The sequence below is a fragment of the Gossypium hirsutum genome, chromosome A04 (assembly GCF_007990345.1).
Source record: "Gossypium hirsutum isolate 1008001.06 chromosome A04, Gossypium_hirsutum_v2.1, whole genome shotgun sequence".
In the NCBI taxonomy this organism is placed as follows: domain Eukaryota; kingdom Viridiplantae; phylum Streptophyta; class Magnoliopsida; order Malvales; family Malvaceae; genus Gossypium; species Gossypium hirsutum.
Genome location: NC_053427.1, coordinates 84,760,146 through 84,777,763, shown reverse-complemented (window position 1 = coordinate 84,777,763; position 17,618 = coordinate 84,760,146). Strand labels below are relative to the sequence as shown.

Genomic DNA, 17,618 nt, shown 5'->3' with positions numbered 1-17,618 from the left:
TGAACTAACCAATAATAATTAAATTAAAATTAAGTTAAATCAAAGTATAAGAATTAAATATTAAATTTTGGCGAGACAAAACTATAATTTGACCATTTTATTGGTTATTTCAATTTAATTTCAATTTATTCAAATAAATTGATTTCAATTTGATTCACTGTTTGTAAGTTAGAAAGCTATAATCATCTGAACCAGACTAAATTCTATTTTTATTAATTTTATAAATAATTTCTTTTACAAATATAAAAATAACAATTTATTTAAATTAGTAAAAAATTTTAAAATACTTTATACAAATATATTTTAAAAACTAATTAATCAAATGTAATTTGATTCGATTTGAGTAGATATTCAATTTGATTTCCAGAAAACTACTAAACTTTCTCTAAAGGAAAATGGAAATATACAAAATGGAAACCATGGATTACTGACATGACAGACAAAAGTATACAACGTTAACTAGTGCTAAGAAGTGGTATATACCTTTGGAACCCTTTGTGACCGGTTTGTTCATCGCCTTTCAGACACATGATCTCCATCATTCATCGGCATCGAAATCTCTTTTCAGATCGATTTTGCTTGTTGATGGGATCAGAAATGCAACTATTTTGAAAAGCTTCGAGCTTTCCTTCGGCAAGAAGCTATTTATGCCTTGGGAACCTCTGTGACTGGCTCTTCATCACCTTTGGTCATCGGGATCAAATTTTCTTTAAGATCAAATTTCGTAGTCGGGTCTACTTCTTGATGGGATAGAGCTGAAATGTCCCTATCAAAGTACAAAGAGGAACATGTACTCGCAATGTCATCTTGCTCCTGAGAATCTTCAATAATACAATCAGAGTAACCTTCATTTGAGGTTGCGGACGATATAGTTTTATTAGTTACCCCTCCATGGTTCGATACCTGGTCATCATCGTCTAGCCTTATCTCTGATGAATCTGGAGAATCACTCAACTTGTTAAAATCTGAATCCTCGACATCCAATGGCATATGTTGGTTCCATGATGTACTTAATACACTAACGTCTTTGCTAGGACACCGTATGAATAAGCGAGGTTCAGTTACCAATCCAGAAGCTTCACCATCAAGATCTATGGGAGAATCAGCAGCAATTTCTTCACTTGTCTCTTCTATTTCCTGTTTCATTGATGGATGTTGGATAAGTGCAACCATGCTAAATCTTATTGGCAACATTTCCTATCATCTAATAAAAGACATGGAGACATGGTTACATAACAATGAAAATAACCAGTGAATCAGCTTATATTCTCTATATGCTAAAATTTCCATTGATGCAAATCAGAGAGTTACAGACAGAGGATTCACACCTTATCAATTTTCATTGGCAAATTGATCTTATATCTGACTTAAGCTTATTGGTAATAAAGAAACAAAATGTTACCTCTATAGGTGACATAGCATTTCTTTGACCATGTGTATAGTTTCCAAGCGATCCCCCGAGAATTCCCACCTCATAACAATCAAAAATCTCTAATTCCGAGTCTTTCCGGCTTTCTAGAACTGTTGTAGGGGATGCAGCAGAGAGTATCAAACCGTTAGAATTTAAGGAATGATCATGACATGTTTCTGCTGAACTGCCAATCTGGTCAATGGACTTTACTCCAGAATCTTGCTCACTATGGAGGGGTAAGACGGAGGAAGAGTATTTATAGATGCCTTCAACTGACGGGGAACTACAGGATTGTTCTTCCAGGATTTCATAGATTAACTTCTTGATATGACAACGTTTCAAAGAAGCCTCAGCAGGTGGAAACCAATTCACATTAAGCTGAAAATGTCGAAGATAATATTAGAAAAGGTGAATATAAAAAGGTTGAAGAAAGCAAGTTTCAAAGAGTTCCACATAATAGCATTATACAAGTTTCAAATCTTGAAGAAAGTAATGGCAGTACTCACAAAGTTGGAGGATCCTGTTGTCTTAGAAGGGGAGAAATTGATAGGTGCTTGAAGAAGAAAGCGTTCCACATAATGCAGCAAAAAGAGGCCACAGTCAAATGAATTTTCCTGTTGTGGCAGCTGAACCATAAAATATAAATAGTAAATTAATTTTGCAAAATGTGAATGTGATACATTCTAATAAAAAAACAAGGTGACATAACATGCTAACCGACACCACAGCAGAAACAAGAGGAGCAATACCTCTAGTGGGACAAACTGTAAATTTAAAAATTTTGAAGGAACATCATCTGCTGCCTCTCTATGCCTCTGTTTCCACTCTTCAGATAAGTAACTGTCATTTCATGGCAATGAAACGAGGATATAATAATCAATAATAAGATCTTTAAAAGCAAGAATGACTATTTCAAACAGAGCAAGAAATTTTGAGATCCACAGCTCCATCTTAAAATAACAAGGCCAGATGATTTGTCCAACAATTTCTATGTTTCTTCATTTTGGTTTTTCTGTTCTAAGTTGCAAACAAAATAAAAGCATCGTAACTAAAGAAAATAATCATGAAGAAATTACCTCTGGAAAAGGTTTTTAAGGCCCCTATGACTTCCTCTAATTGAATCCATGTGCAAGATGCAAGGCACTTTAAGTAAATTTTCAGTTGCATCATCTGCAAGTCAACCGAAACTAAGGTAAAAGCGGAGACAATCATAATCCTAGTTGCTATGACATACTCAGACAGTCCATTATGAGCTTGCCTTTGAGTTTAGCCACTTCACCAGGATGACAGATGACAATCAAACTCCAATGAAGACTGTCATGGAGATGTGTTAATAACTCATTAGGAAGCTACATAAAGATTGTTCTCTCATGCCATGTTAAAAAAAAAAAAAAAAAAAAAAAAACACAAGTTTAATACCTGTAATTTACAGGAATGAAAATGTAATCCTTTTCAAAGATATCCACCTTCCTCGTCCATTTATGAACACGTTGAAATGCTGATTTGGCTTGACATTCATCAGATAAACCTTTATCCAGATCAGCAAGCTTCCGAAAGAAAAAGCTATTGAAAAAGTGGAACCTATGTTGCTCCTCGGGTTGAATTTTATTCTTCAAATATCTGCCAATGGATCAGAAACAAACATCAGTCATTTCAAGTCAGGGAATAGAACCAACACAGACTATAATACCTTGGCTTGGGATCACAAATTAAACATAGGGAAGGTTTCTCATTAACTCTCACAAGGCACTTAGACATTCATCATGATTATGATGTTAAATTAGAGACCTAGCTGCCAATCTTGAGATGATAATTTCAGCTGTCTATTGTATAAGCGCAGATCACCATTTGAATATTATAAAGTAGTAAATTTCTTGAAATGAAAAAAAAATGCTGCTAATCCAACAATGTAGAATAACTACTTATGCTGAAACAAGAAGACATGATGATAAAGACAAGATGTTTCCAATGCCATAACTATATTGCATGTATATTTGATAAATGAATCCTCAAGGTTGAACGAAGATTAGCACATCCAAGATCTAACATAGGCTAACCTTGAGAGCATGAAGAAGAAAACCAAGAACATAGAATATATCATTTCAAGCTTACTTAATATAGAAGTCAATGATAGTATCATTGATGAATGTTTCTGGGCAAAGAAGTTCAACATCTCTCTTGCTAATTGAAATAGCATCAGGATCACCTTTCGGATAGATAACTTCTTCAAAATGTTCATGAAAACTGCACAACAAATTAGTTAGATGCATCAATTTTTGAAAAAGATGAAAAAGTCTTTAAGTGATAAATAGAAAAGACATATGTGAAAGATTTAAAGCTTTAAAACTAAATAATACACATGTACATACATATACAGAAGAAGGAAAATGAATGAGTGCCATAACAACCATATCCAGTATTGGTACTTGAAGGTAAGCTCCCACTTCATTTATGCTAAAAGTTAGGAAATAGTATTTTCAAATGGGAATATATCCTGAGGATTCTCGAAACCGCTTCAAAGAAAAGGGCAACGGCTGAAATATAACATAGTTATAAACGATCTAAAACAGAAGGGAAAAAAGAAGGTAAAATCATTAAAACTTTAAAGAGATATTATGATACTGACTGAAAGCTTATTTTTAGTTTTTTCTTTTTTTTGGGGTTAGGAAAAGGACAGAGGTTCAAATCCCTAAATCCATAAAACCCAAAAATATTATAGAGCTTGTACCTTGAGAAAGGAAAAGGATATAGAGAAGCATTAATCATCAAACGATCCATTAAAATGCATTCAGAAACCGATTAGCACCAGATGTTCTGTCTCAACTGGTAAAAAAACATAGAAGTTTCTTCAACTTACTCAGAAAAATATGGCTTTGAAGAAGACCTGCCATTCTGCCTCATCAAGGTATTCTCTTCATTTTTGCTGCAAATTTTAACATGAATGGTTAAATCAATGCAATTAAACCATGCACGCATGCAAACAAAAGAAATTTTCATTTACACATAAATAGGAAGTTACAATAGAAGAAAGGGACTAAAACACAGTGAGCACCAGAAGATGCTGATCAGAGCTAGAATACGACGACACTAACAAGAAAATAGTCAAACCAAATGGTATATGCAAGATACCATTTCTCTGGACAGGGAAAACAAAATCAAATGCCTATATATTCTAATACAAAAAACCATCACTCTCTAGATCTACATTGAAAAAAGTGATAACTCGATAAGAAACAAAGTCAGTAGAAAACTTACTCAGAAAGAGTGTTCCATACATCCCTGTATCTCACACTCAATGATTTGATTGAGTCCTGCCTTTCAGACCAACAAGGATCATATACTGAAAACTTCAATGACTCAATGACTGCAGCAATCAAGAATCTAGTTCAAAATTTATTGCTGAGAAAAGATAACCAATAAATGAGATCACAACAGCATCTAAAACAATTACTATTGGAAGAAGATGGTTGAAGACAGTTTCTTTGAAATGGCACCTAAAAAGGAAATAGTGCAGATACAATGACGCAGAAGCTTTATTATTAATATTTTATTATTTTAGTTTTATTTTATAATGTTATTTAACTATTTGGTATATCATGGACGGCTTGAATTATTAGTTTTCTTTAGGGTTTAAATCTAGGGTAAGAATAAAACTTTATTTGCAAGAAAGTGAAGAAACTTTGCTTCCAAGGAAGTCTATTATAAATACGATGTAACAGATATACAGTCACCACATTATTATTTTCTTGGAATTAATATAAAGAAACTAGAGGTTTTTTATAACCCTAAGTTTTCTAGAATTCCACCTTCATTCTAACCAGTTTTACAGCCCTAATTCTATTGATTGCTGCTGTTTTCTCCCCTAAATGAAATCATACAAGGTTATGATGCAAGGATACAATACAGCTATGACAGGTGATATTCCAAAATGTCAAATTTCTGGACGTATACTTTTAATTGGAGTTCAGATACTTTCTCTCAGAACCTGAAATATCATGTTATATCCAGAAAAAATTCAATGAGAATTATTTGTGAAAATTAGCAAACCTGAAATTTCATTTGCATTTTCAGCTCTCTTAGAATTCTTTGATTGTAGAACAAAATTCATAATGGCTGTTTCAACCTGTGTCCAGCGGCATATTAAGCTTAAAGATTATAATCTCGAAGTATCTCAGCAAAATTTTGAAGAAAAATATAGAATGAACACCTTTGGTAACTCACCCTTTGACACCATTCTGCATCAATACTGATGATATCACCCACAGCCCATACAAAACTAATTTTTGTCTTGGTCCCATTTACACTAAAGTCCTCAAACTTGAGGAAGGTTTTTGAAAAAGTTAACTGACCCTCTGTGCAATACATACCCCTATACATTATAAAATCAGGCGAAATGATAATTTCCACATCTTCCTTTTCCTGCAAGTTACAAGTAAATAATAAATAAAAAGGCCTACAATAAAATTCAACTTATTAGAAAAAAAGATAAATACAATGTGGCATAACGCAAATTAAAAAAAGAAAAAAACTGATCCCGCCATTCTGGTAAACTATACGAAAGAAAAAATATTTATCAAGACAATATGGAAATAAGTCAACAGCATATTTTTATAAACAAATGTAAAAGATACAATGTTAATGGTTAACCCACACCAAACAAGCAGAATAAGAGTTATATCAATGAAGGTTTAACTCCACAAGTCCATATATGAATGAATTTCTAAGGGCAATCTGAAGCACCAAAACTTGTAGACTTTCAATGCAGGACATCATATATTAATCAACAAGTGGTTAGTATTTAAATAACAACCCTCTAAACAGCCATCAAAAGAAAAACTCCTTAGTCAATACTACAAGGGAGAAAACTATACTTACAATTTCATGTACATCAGAACCATTAGCCGAAACTTGCTCCCCAGGAGAATCTGAGAAAAGCAGAATGTTGCATAAGATCACCAGCCAATACATGATGCTTGAGAAAGAAGGTACCATAACTTATGAAGCAAAATCTAAAAGAACAAGGAAAATACCTCCAAACTCTACATGAGAAGAGGCAAATGCTGATGAAGAATTCATTTCAATCAAGCCATTGTCATTTGAAATTATACCAATTTGCTCATTCTGCAGCCATTTTAATTGATAAGTGGGATGTTACCCAATGGTTTCCTGCAAGCATTTCTTTTTGAAGGATTCTTGCAAGCATTTCATTATGAGAAACTTTAAATATAGCATTGAGAACAAGCTAGAGTGGAATTTTATTTTGCTCAAGATAATAAAGGAAAGGTGCCAGAATACCTCATCATTAGAAGAAAAAGACTGCAAAGAGTTATCCAAGTCAGGAATCTCATCTCTCATGTTCACAGGACGGTGTGCAGGAAATGTGCATAGCGGACCTGTAACACTAGCATTAACGTCTTTGTCTTTATATCTACTGGCCTTTGGTGCAGTCTTGGTCACTTGCACTTCTACAAAGTTACATGATGGACATTAGAAACTTTAACATCAATAGTGAAGTCGTACACCTGATGCCAAATACCTTCAACATCAACATCAATCGGTCCATCAATCTTTCCCCTTTCCCAAGTCTTGTGACTTTGCAAAACTATAAATACCATGAAAGAAACATAGTTACATAAATATTATTGCACAAGGAATTCAATAATAACTAAAAACTCTGTTCTTTTCTCATGCACACTTTTTTCTAATTATTTCATACATGTGTGTTACTCAAATATTAGAACCAAGATTCCAAAAACAAAATATATATTAGAACCTAGCTTTTTTATTTATACCTCACCTATTCCTTAACAGCACCAATATGAGCTGGAAGTATTAAAGCAATCAAGAAAAGAACTAACTAAAAGCTAAATTAATTATACTAAATGTAACTGTAACACACATGCACATTCCCATGTCAGCCGTCACGAAACAGCCATGGAACAACAGCGTCAAGCCTAATTAGTAGCAATACCTCTCCTTTAAAGGTACATATTCAGTTCCAACCCCCAATTGCTTCTCCCACCCGGGAAAAGGTGGAATAACAGGGAAATAGTGCCCAACACAAAAAGCAAGAAAAACACCAAAAGCAATGAAAGTTGCCATTAATAAATTATAAATGCAAGAAAAGAAAGAAAAAAAAATTACAACTCCACAGAAATCAATCAGAGGTCAAAACTTTTGGAGGCTCTGTAACTTCAAAATCTAGTTCAATAAAAAAATCCAAAAAAAATGCAAATTCATAACTCATAAAGAAAAAAAATAGCAATATCACACATTGAGGTTCTGTAACTTCAGAATCTAGTTCGATCGGTTCATTGCTACTTTCCGTTTGCTTAGTCCTCTTGCAATCTGAGGAGACAAAAAAAAGATTGAACAGCTATAAATATTAAACAAGAAAGCAAGTATAAAAAAGACTAAACATAACACTATGCCTAAACCAAATCCATACCTTCAACTTCAAGATCAATTGGACTGTTGCTAACTTCATTTCTCCCAGCAACTACAAAAGAAAGATAAAATGTAATCATCAAGGTCATTTTAACAAATCAGTTAGCAAAGAACCAATGCAAATGGAATGAATAAGTAGTCGTATAAAACGAACTAAATGCATTAAGTTAAGGTGGTTTTGATTGTTTGTTAAACAGGAAATTCAAAAGGGAAAAAAATTCTATCAAATAAGAACAAAACAAACGGGCGGCAGTATTTTCATTTTGTTATAAAAGTTTCAAGATACGTTAGATATATATACATAAAAGAATCAATATGATGGCATTTTCCCGCACTTTCTCGGGCACCAAACAGAGTAACCACCGAGGGATTGAAGTGAATATAGGCAAAAAATGAGTGAGAAAATTACAGCGTTGAAGAAACTTATATTTGTCGAGAGGAGAAGGTGGCTTGCGGCATCTTTTAGGGTTCTTAAACCTTCCGAGTATCTCTGCAGATTCCCTCTCAACTCTCTCGTCGGCGGCGGCAAAATCAAACACGTCTAACCGCTTGCGCTGCTGACTCGCACTCCAACTCATTCTCACCCCGCTCTTAAACTCACCAAATAAAATCAATACAAAAATGATCATTACTAAATACTTTTTTTTTAAACTACATTCTCCCCCAATTTTAAGTAATTAAAATAAAAAAATTACAATTTAAGGATTCAGCTTATATGATTTATTCATTTTGGTCATTTACATTAAAAATATGACATGGCATTATTTGATAGATGATTTTTAGTCACTTCCACGTTTCAAAATAAAGTCATGTCAGATTTTTATTGGAGTTTTTAATGAAAGTGATTAAAATAAATAATTATATAATGTGGGTGTCTAAATTGTAAATTTTTATTTTAGAGGCCTAAAATGGGATTTTTTTTAACTTCATAAAACTAGATTTTAGGCTTAAAACATTATTTGATACATGAGTTTGACACTTTTTTATAATGTGGTACCTATGTTATTTTTTGATCCAATTTAATATTTGTATTTAATAAAAGTTATATTTTGACGATATTAATTTTTTAGCCAAATAGAGATACCACATTAAAAAAAGTGTCAAATTATAGTACATTAGACCAAAAAATAAAGGTATCATGTTAGAAAAAAGTGTCAAATTCGAGTATTAAATGATATATTAACCGTTTTTATTTTTAAAATTATAATCTTTTCATTTTACAAAGGGGTAATATAGTTTTTGGCCTCTAAACTTTACAATTAAATCCACTTTGGCACCTACATTTTTTCTTAATCCACTTTGGTCCTTGAACTTGACAACTCAATCCTTTTTGATTCCTCAACTTGGATCTCAACTTGGATTTCGTTAAGATTTGATTACTTAACTAGTGTTAATGAAATTTATTCTTTATTTTTCATATATTTTTTAATTCATCAATTTTGGTCATTTTTGTTTTCTTCTTAATTTCAAAATTTTAACCAAACAAATTTATTACTATTGGTTTGATTATTTTTAATTTTTTACTTTTAAAATTTTAAAATTACAGTCCAAATTATACCAGTTAAATTTATTTAGAAAAATTCTTCTTAATTGTGAAGTAAATTTCTTCAATATGATCATTATTACTCCCTTATTTTTCAATTTTTAAAATTTTGGTATTGAGGTAAATACATGTTTTTTTGTGGTAAAATATTAAAATAACAAATTGACATAATATTACACATGTTATTGCATAAGTTTATGAAAATAATACAACTTAATAAATTTGAAAACTACTATTTAGCGAGTACTAAAAAAAATTCCAAAAGTAAAAAAAAAAATCTAAAAGAAGTATATAACTCATAACTTAACCTAATACAAAAACTAATAGCACAATTTAAGAGGCTTGGTAAAATAAACAACACATTTTGTTCATAAAAACAAAAAGTAGATTTGGCTATGAGGAATTGTTGATCTAAGTTGAAAAGCAAGAATTTGGGATTAGAGCATTTATAGAAGCTACAAAGAAGAAAAAGAATTATTATATAGAAAAAATAAATTTAATTTTTGAGTTCTGCATAATCTAAAAAAATATGAAACATAAAAGAGACAATGGAAATGCTTTTGCATGAGACAACACAAAAAGAATTCCAAGATTTTTCATTCTTCGGTGGCACTTGCAGCGCTCAGGTCCACTGATAAATCAAGAGCCTGCACAGTGATAAGATTTCATCAACTCAAAATCAACCATTGCAATATTACCTAATGTTATTCAGTCTCTGACTGAGTTTAAATGCGGATATTCTTAAAATCTTTATATATATTTGTAGATACAAGGTTGGGATTATGATGGTTTAGTGACGGTTTTACTCAAAGAGCGGAGAGACGGATATGGATAATCAGAGTTCAGGAGCAGGAAGGAAGACGGTAGAGGGTGAGAGTGTGGAGAGAGAAGGATTCTTAAAAAGGGTATTGAGAAGGGTGTTGGCCCCATTGTACGTGCTCGTGATGTCATTGACTCGCGAGGTAGAGGGCTCGCCAAGATCTTGGCTTTGTGTCTGTAGCTTGTGAGGAGACTTTTAATCAGGGGTATCGTCCGTGAGGTCAATATGGGGCGCAAGGTGAGCTCATGAGGTGTAGGTATAACAATATTATTTTCATACTTGTTAGGGTTTAGGGTTTAAATCTAGATAATATATATTAGTATCAAAATGCAATAAGATGAAAACCCTTACTTTTCCAGTAATCTTAGTATACATCTGGATCACATCATTCACAGTGGTTTCGAAGTGTGTCGTTGGGTCATAACTCTGCAATGATTCATTTAACAAAGATGCAAAAATGGTAGGCATTAATCCATGTCTGAGAAAATATATACTTCCAAGTGTTCAAGGATGTTTCAAATAATAAAAGAACATGCAGATTAATGAAAGAGAAGTCTCCTTACAGCAGATATGAAGCAGTTATCGGCTGTATGGTCATTAGTCGGCTCATATCTGTCATAATTGTCGTAGAATATCTCATCTACAGGTCCAAGTAGCTTAATTCCGGGCTCCAACTCTACCTTGGGGTCGTCAGTCTCGGCTTCTGTTGAAACAAAAGCAATGAATTTTCCCTTGGGAGCCACATTATGTGCATATGAGCAACAAAAAAGGTACCTGCAATAACAAAAATTAACCCCTGAAGGTACTGAAAACCGATTACAAAACTTGTTCATTCGATGGAACTCTTCTTCGCCATGCAATCTTTTGATAAATTTTCGAACATTTATGTTTAAGCAATTTACAATGGCTGAGGAAGTTAGCAGCATACATGTCTGATTTACGACCAAGTTGCTTCTGAGGCACAATAACCTGAGCTGAGTGAGAATCATTGGTATCTGGAATAGGGTGGCTCATTATGCAAACAGCACGCGCAACTTTTCCGACCTTCTTAACCTGTTGCATCAAATGAACATGAAGAAAAAGTTGTTATACTTGTGTTTTGAGGATGCGTGAAACAAAAAATATGAGGCATCGTTTCATTGGAGGTCACCTTATCAGGCAAATAAGATGGATCGCAAACGACTTTCTTGCACTTAGCAGTTTCACCTTCAGAAGTTACGCCAATAACTTTCCCATCATCACCGTATTCTATCTGCAACCCGAAATTTCACAAGAGAAACTCGGATCATAAAATGTCCAAAAAGCAAAGTAACAAAATGACATTCTCTAACAAGTTAGCATCTGTCCCCTAAATGACTCAATGGTGAGCTTAAAGATGATATTCACTAACTAGTTAGCGACTATGCGTACTTTAGAGAAAACAAAGCAAATTACATTCAGGTTTTTTGCATTCCGGGAGATTTACCTTACATTCAGGCTTGTTGAGCATGTAAGTACCGCCGTAAACTGCACTTAAACGCGCAAATGCCTGCCGATAGCAACATAATAACAGGTCAAACAAACAAATAAGTTTCCATTAAACTAGGAAGAAAACTCAATATAATGAAAAACCTGAGGCAATTCTCCAAGTCCATATAGTGGATAGATATAAGGGGATCCTCCTTGAAACCGTGCCAAAGACTCTGCATAGAGCTATACAAAAAAAGGAATGCATAAATACTCAGTTTAAAATAATGGATACATATACAAAACGAACCTTTTACCTTCATTCTCTTAACAAAATCCAAAGCTGGTTGATCTAAGTAATTATCACTGCTGTAAAGTGCCAAGGCATGACCAATAAAGTCAATTGTATCATCTTCTAGCCCATACTTTCTACATCGCAAAAATTATCATGCATCAGGACCAGTAAACTGTGACAGACAGTCACTGTAAGTGCTAGAGCAAGCTTTTTAGAGGGCAATTGGGATGAGATACATACGAGATAAGTTCTTTCGCTGTTACTTTAGTCAAGTCAAGTCCTTCATGAGATTTTGGATCGTTTTCGTCATAGTCTTGGACATAAATGAAGAACTTTCTGGCACGGCGCTTCTCAAATAGCCCCATCAATGGTGATTTCAGTGCTTCAACATCGGTCGCCGGAACTTTGTAAATCTACAAGTAATGGTAATCAGGTTGTTGAAGACGATAATAGAACAAAGTTTGCACTAAACAAATGATACCAAAAGAAAAAAATTACAATCCCTTACTTTTGATTTGTTGTACACGAAACTACCATCCACAGCCTTGAAGTTAAGATACTTGGTAACATCAGTGTGAATGAGAATACGAACCAGACTGCCATTGGCCATCATGAACTGTAAAAACCACATTAAACATGAATAACCGGCACAAGGATACTCAGATGGATCCAACAGGCAAATTAAGTACTGAAAATTACAACATAAAATAGCTAAATTCGCATGCCTTTGGAACCATGTCAACATTATAGTCTCTGCTTGCACCTAGCTGCTCTGGAGGCTTGTCTTCACCTTTGAAATGTTTCCAAAGCTATACATACGACAGTAAAACAAAGATTAGAAATTGTATGATGAAAAATGTCAGAAACGGGCCGAATAAACATGATCAAAAGAAGAATTACCTGCGTAAGATTAAGAGAAGTCGATTCGCCACCATAATAGTCATTTCTGTCCATGTGCAATACCTATTTTGGAAAATGCAGATACACCCATATATATTTAGAGGATCATACACATACCAACACATATTTCAAGAAAAAACGAAAAGTTCGGGTATCGTTAACATCCATCCTACTCCCTACAACACATTAACCAACACTAATCCCCACGTTCTGTTCGTAAAAATGCCCAAGTAGAAAATGATCCACAACTTCAAAAAGAAAAAATTACCCATGATTCTTAAACGAAAACCCAGATTGCAAGAGGCTTTGGAACATTAAAACATGAAAAACCAAACGAAGTAAGATCAAAGAATGGTGATATAAAATAACATACTTTGAGTCCATCAACGGAGAGAAGACCACTGAGAATGCATTCCTTAAGACCTGTCCCTAGGACTATAACATCATACTCTTCATCCATGGCTGAATGAATGTGCTCAATACAAGGGTTTCTAAGGTTTCAGTAATTCCTTTTTTTTCCCCTCGCAATGAATGTGCATTGAAATTAAAAGAAGAGAGAATTGGATTATTTTTCATTTTTCTTGTTAGTGTTTTGGAACAGGTCTTCAGCGGGAAGTAACGAGATTAACGCCTTTCGGAAAGTACTAAATTCACGCTATTTTGTGCGCGTGGTATGCGTGGAGCCTTAATATGCTCCCCATATTAATTGAGGTTAAATTCTGCTATTAGTCCCGGTCCTTTGTAAAAATTGTGTATTTAGTCCCTGTATTTTAATTTTGATCAATTTTAATCCTGTACTTTTTGAATTGGTCATTTTTAGTCCTTCTACTTTTTGAATTTTGAAATTTTAATCCTGACTAAGATAGTATCAATTAAATTTGATTGGTCAAATCCAATTACTTGTAATGTACTATGTGTACAATTGTAGATTTGATCTACATTTCTTCAACTGAATCATTTTAAGTCCCTATACTTTAAAGTTTAGTCCAATTGATTCAAATAATCAAATCGCACATAATCAAACTCCGGTTTACATCAATTCGATTCATCAATTTTGGAAATGTTTTTAGATTTATTATTATATAGTATTTTAAAGTTTTTCATTTCTTTAAATATAAATTTTATATTATAAAAATTTAAATTTATTTATAAATTAAATAAAAATAGAAGTATATTCATATAAATAACAAGTGAATCTAATTAAATAAAATTGATCAAAACACTATAGTAATTTTATACATTTTCGTATTTTTTGTATGTTTATTATGTGGTTTTTTATTTTTACTTTCCCACACGGCCTCAGCCTTTCACACTTTCAGGGGACACGGTTGTCTGACCTCCTATTTTACATTTTTACCTCATTTTTATGTAAAATTTTAAATTAGTCCCTATTTAGTTTTGATTTGTTTTTAGAGTTTTTGTAAGCTCAATTTAAGTCATTCTTGCATGAAAAACATGTTCTAACTAAATGATTGATGACTATTAGTTGTTTTAAAGAAGTTTTGAATTGAAATTACATGTTCTTGTTCTATATTTGTTGTAGCATTCCGTAATCTTAATTTGGTGATGAAGAGGGGTAAGGATTATTATATGGTTATTTTTTTATATTTTTGCTTAGCCTATATAAATATACTAAAATATATTTATACATTTTCATATTTTTTATGACTATTATGTTATTTCTAAAATAATTTATTCTTGTAAATCATACTTTTTAAGTAAACTAAAAATATTTAACTTTATGTATAAAAACTTTCAATACTTAAATATTTATTAATAAAGATAATATTATGAATTATTATGATTTGTATTGAAATATTAGTAAGTTTACGTTTTAGTCATCCAACTTCAAAAAGTTACAACATGGTCATTGAACTATTCGAAAATTTTCATTCAAGAGATTGGGTTGTTAAAATCTTTGTTGTATGTCCTTTGTTTACACTGCTTGCACCAATTGAAAGCTCTCATTCCACTTCTTTTTTATAGTTCAGTTTTTTTCATGAAACAGCTTTGAATGTTATGAATCTACAAGCCAAAATCCAAACAACTTTCTTCTCTGATCTTTGCCACTAAACGTCAAATTGACTTGGATCTAAGGTATGTTTTGTTGGTGTGTAGGGATAAAAATAAACTTATGAAAAATTAACGAATGCTTTAAGGCGTGTAACAATGCAACTTTCTTTTAAGGTTCTATTTGCCCCCCACTTATATTATGATGTGCAAAAGAGTTACTAGCAAATGAATCTCGATGATACAATAAAGTCCAATGATTGTCTATGTTTTGCACTGAGCGGAGCATATTAAGGATATTAATTTCTAATTCTTTATAGAACAATCTAATAATATAAAAGATGATGGGAGAATAGAAAGAAACTTTTTATGTGTTTTTCAGGTGTGTCATGCAAATGAAATTCTACTCCTATTTATAGGAAGTCTCATATCTCTTCATAGTGACATAACTATCCAATTTGATAGTTATATCTTTTTAACAATAAATATAATTATTCAATAGATATCTACTTAAATAATTATGACTATTTGTTAATAACTAATTGACATAATTTTTCGTTATTTTTAACTTTTCATTTGCAACTATTAGAACATTATATATTTTGAAAATGTTCCAATCTGTTCTTCTACTCGTTGATGGATATTAATCCACCGTATTGATCATCAAATCGTTATTTGAAACTCACTAGTCAAACTTAAAAAAAAAAACTTAACATATTAAAATAAAATCTTTTTAATCATTTAGTGACCTAAATAAAAATTTTCAAATAATTCAATGATTAATTTGTAACTTTTTAAAGTTAAATGATCAAACTGTAAATTTACTAATAATTTAGTAATGTAGTTTATCTTATAAAAAAATATGTAAGTGCATAAATCTATTTTAAGTTTGATAATGCAAATATACCTTTCATTGTATATATTCATGTTTAATTAATTTTTTTAAGAGTATAGCTTAAAATGATAGAGTAGTTTCTTTTTATTAATACAACATTGAAGGAGGAAAAAAAAAAGATAATACATGAGCTTGTCAGTGGTGAATTTAGGGGCTGGAAGGGCTCGGCCTCTGGTTTTTTTATTTAGATTCTTTTATAATTTATAAAATTTTAAATTAATAATAATAAAATTACATTTTAATCTCTTTAAAATAATAAAAAAATTCGTTTAATTTTTAAAAAATTATAAATATATAAATTATTAAGATGGTAAAATTATATTTCTATTATCGAAAAAAAATATAATTTAATTTTGTTACCAAAATAATTTAGTTGACCTGAAGCTTGTGTCATCTAATTGCCTAACCACAACTTGAAATAAATGTGGGTAAAACACTATAACTTTTATGATTAAGTTTTGTACTAAATTTCATCAAAGTTTGAAAACAATTGTCTCAAAATGTAAAAATGGACCCACATTTATATATTTATTGTATAAATATTTTATATAAAAATATATAAAATAGTAGGGATTTGAATTGTAAAATAGATATTAAAAAAAAAGGTAATTGAATTTGTTGTACTAATTGAATTAAATGTGATTCCATTTGTTATATATTTTTATTCAACAAATCAAGTACGTATATGATGGTTAATGCTTTGATTTGGTAATCAAAAATTTATTTTTGGTGAATTATAATAAGAGGGTAAAGTCCGAACAACTAACGTGATTAACGCAATTTGAATCCAAGCCACACCTAGAGCAATAAACATCCTTAACCATCAAGCTATTACAGGGGGTTTTGATAATCAAATTTAATACGATGAATTCATAATTTTGATATTTTAACTCACAATTTTATATGATTTTTTTTCCAATGTATTTATTTGAGTAAGTCTAGTGACTGATTTTTCTCGTTCTGTAGGTCCATGAAAGGCGTAAACACTGATCACGAGTTTTAAAATTGTTCCATGCTCAAAGGGAGGATTGAACCCTGACTACTAATTAAAGTAGGAGAGACTCTTAGTATCTTACCTAAGTCTCGTGATTTTTTACATGCTTTTTAGTATGAAGGAATAAGGTTATAAAACCAAGTACTAGATTATTTTTGTGAAATACAATAATAATTTTTTTGGAAATTTTAAGAATTTTGAAAAATTATGTCGAAATTTTAATTTGATTTATTTTGGTATGATAAATTAATTTCTTGAGTTAATCATGCAACTCAATCAATAATTATTATTTTTAATGTAATTAAAATTTTAAGGTGTTACAATTACAATGTAATCATAGTACAAATAAAAACGCATGTTCAGGAAACCACAAGCTTCAGATTATTACAAACATAAAAAAGATTATCCTAGTAATCAGAAAGTATAATCAAACTATTACAGTCCAAACGAACTAAGAACTGCTACAATCCATACTAAAGCCAAAGAAATAGACTCATTGGATTAAAATTCACACATGACAACCACATATGATGTTACTCAAAGACGGCAAATATAGTTGGGTATGGTGGCTAATGGATCTCGAACTTTGATACTCAAGACTTAAAACCTCCAAATTTGCCAACTCAGTTATTGTTTTATAATCTCTATTAATAATTGAGTTAGTATCACGAATCAATATGACATAAATTTAGTTAAGAAATAACTAAAATTCTTTTATATTTTAGAAGTAATAAATATTATCATGAAATTATTTTATAAATCTATAAACAACGAGACTTAAATCTAAAAGATGAAAATCCCTTAATTTATGTATAAAAAAAAGCCCTAAAATCTCAATTTTATCATTTTATCTAAAA

The 17,618-nt window shown here is 31.5% G+C and overlaps 2 protein-coding genes across 2 annotated transcripts; both read right to left on the bottom strand.

The window, feature by feature from the left end:
- Window positions 1-188: 188 nt before the first annotated feature.
- On the bottom strand, window positions 189-8,469 carry LOC107949152 (probable ubiquitin-like-specific protease 2A). Its single transcript, XM_016883881.2, has 19 exons — window positions 8,268-8,469; window positions 7,860-7,910; window positions 7,685-7,759; window positions 6,948-7,013; window positions 6,707-6,876; window positions 6,442-6,532; window positions 6,287-6,336; window positions 5,633-5,830; window positions 5,459-5,534; window positions 4,667-4,775; window positions 4,269-4,334; window positions 3,524-3,655; window positions 2,831-3,031; window positions 2,670-2,725; window positions 2,488-2,581; window positions 2,161-2,251; window positions 1,918-2,037; window positions 1,403-1,789; window positions 189-1,137 (listed from the first exon to the last, which is right to left on the bottom strand). The coding sequence occupies exons 1-19, from the start codon at window positions 8,434-8,436 to the stop codon at window positions 646-648; spliced, it is 2,694 nt and encodes an 897-aa protein (XP_016739370.2). The 5' UTR covers window positions 8,437-8,469; the 3' UTR covers window positions 189-645.
- A 1,392-nt stretch (window positions 8,470-9,861) lies between these two features.
- On the bottom strand, window positions 9,862-13,524 carry LOC107949400 (guanosine nucleotide diphosphate dissociation inhibitor At5g09550). The gene is made up of 13 exons (XM_016884086.2): window positions 13,236-13,524; window positions 12,863-12,925; window positions 12,688-12,771; window positions 12,471-12,578; window positions 12,203-12,375; window positions 11,985-12,096; window positions 11,833-11,913; window positions 11,687-11,749; window positions 11,372-11,473; window positions 11,150-11,274; window positions 10,785-10,995; window positions 10,573-10,647; window positions 9,862-10,048 (listed from the first exon to the last, which is right to left on the bottom strand). Exons 1-13 carry the CDS (start codon window positions 13,320-13,322, stop codon window positions 9,998-10,000), a joined length of 1,335 nt encoding a protein of 444 aa, XP_016739575.1. The 5' UTR covers window positions 13,323-13,524; the 3' UTR covers window positions 9,862-9,997.
- Between the last annotated feature and the right edge of the window lie 4,094 nt (window positions 13,525-17,618).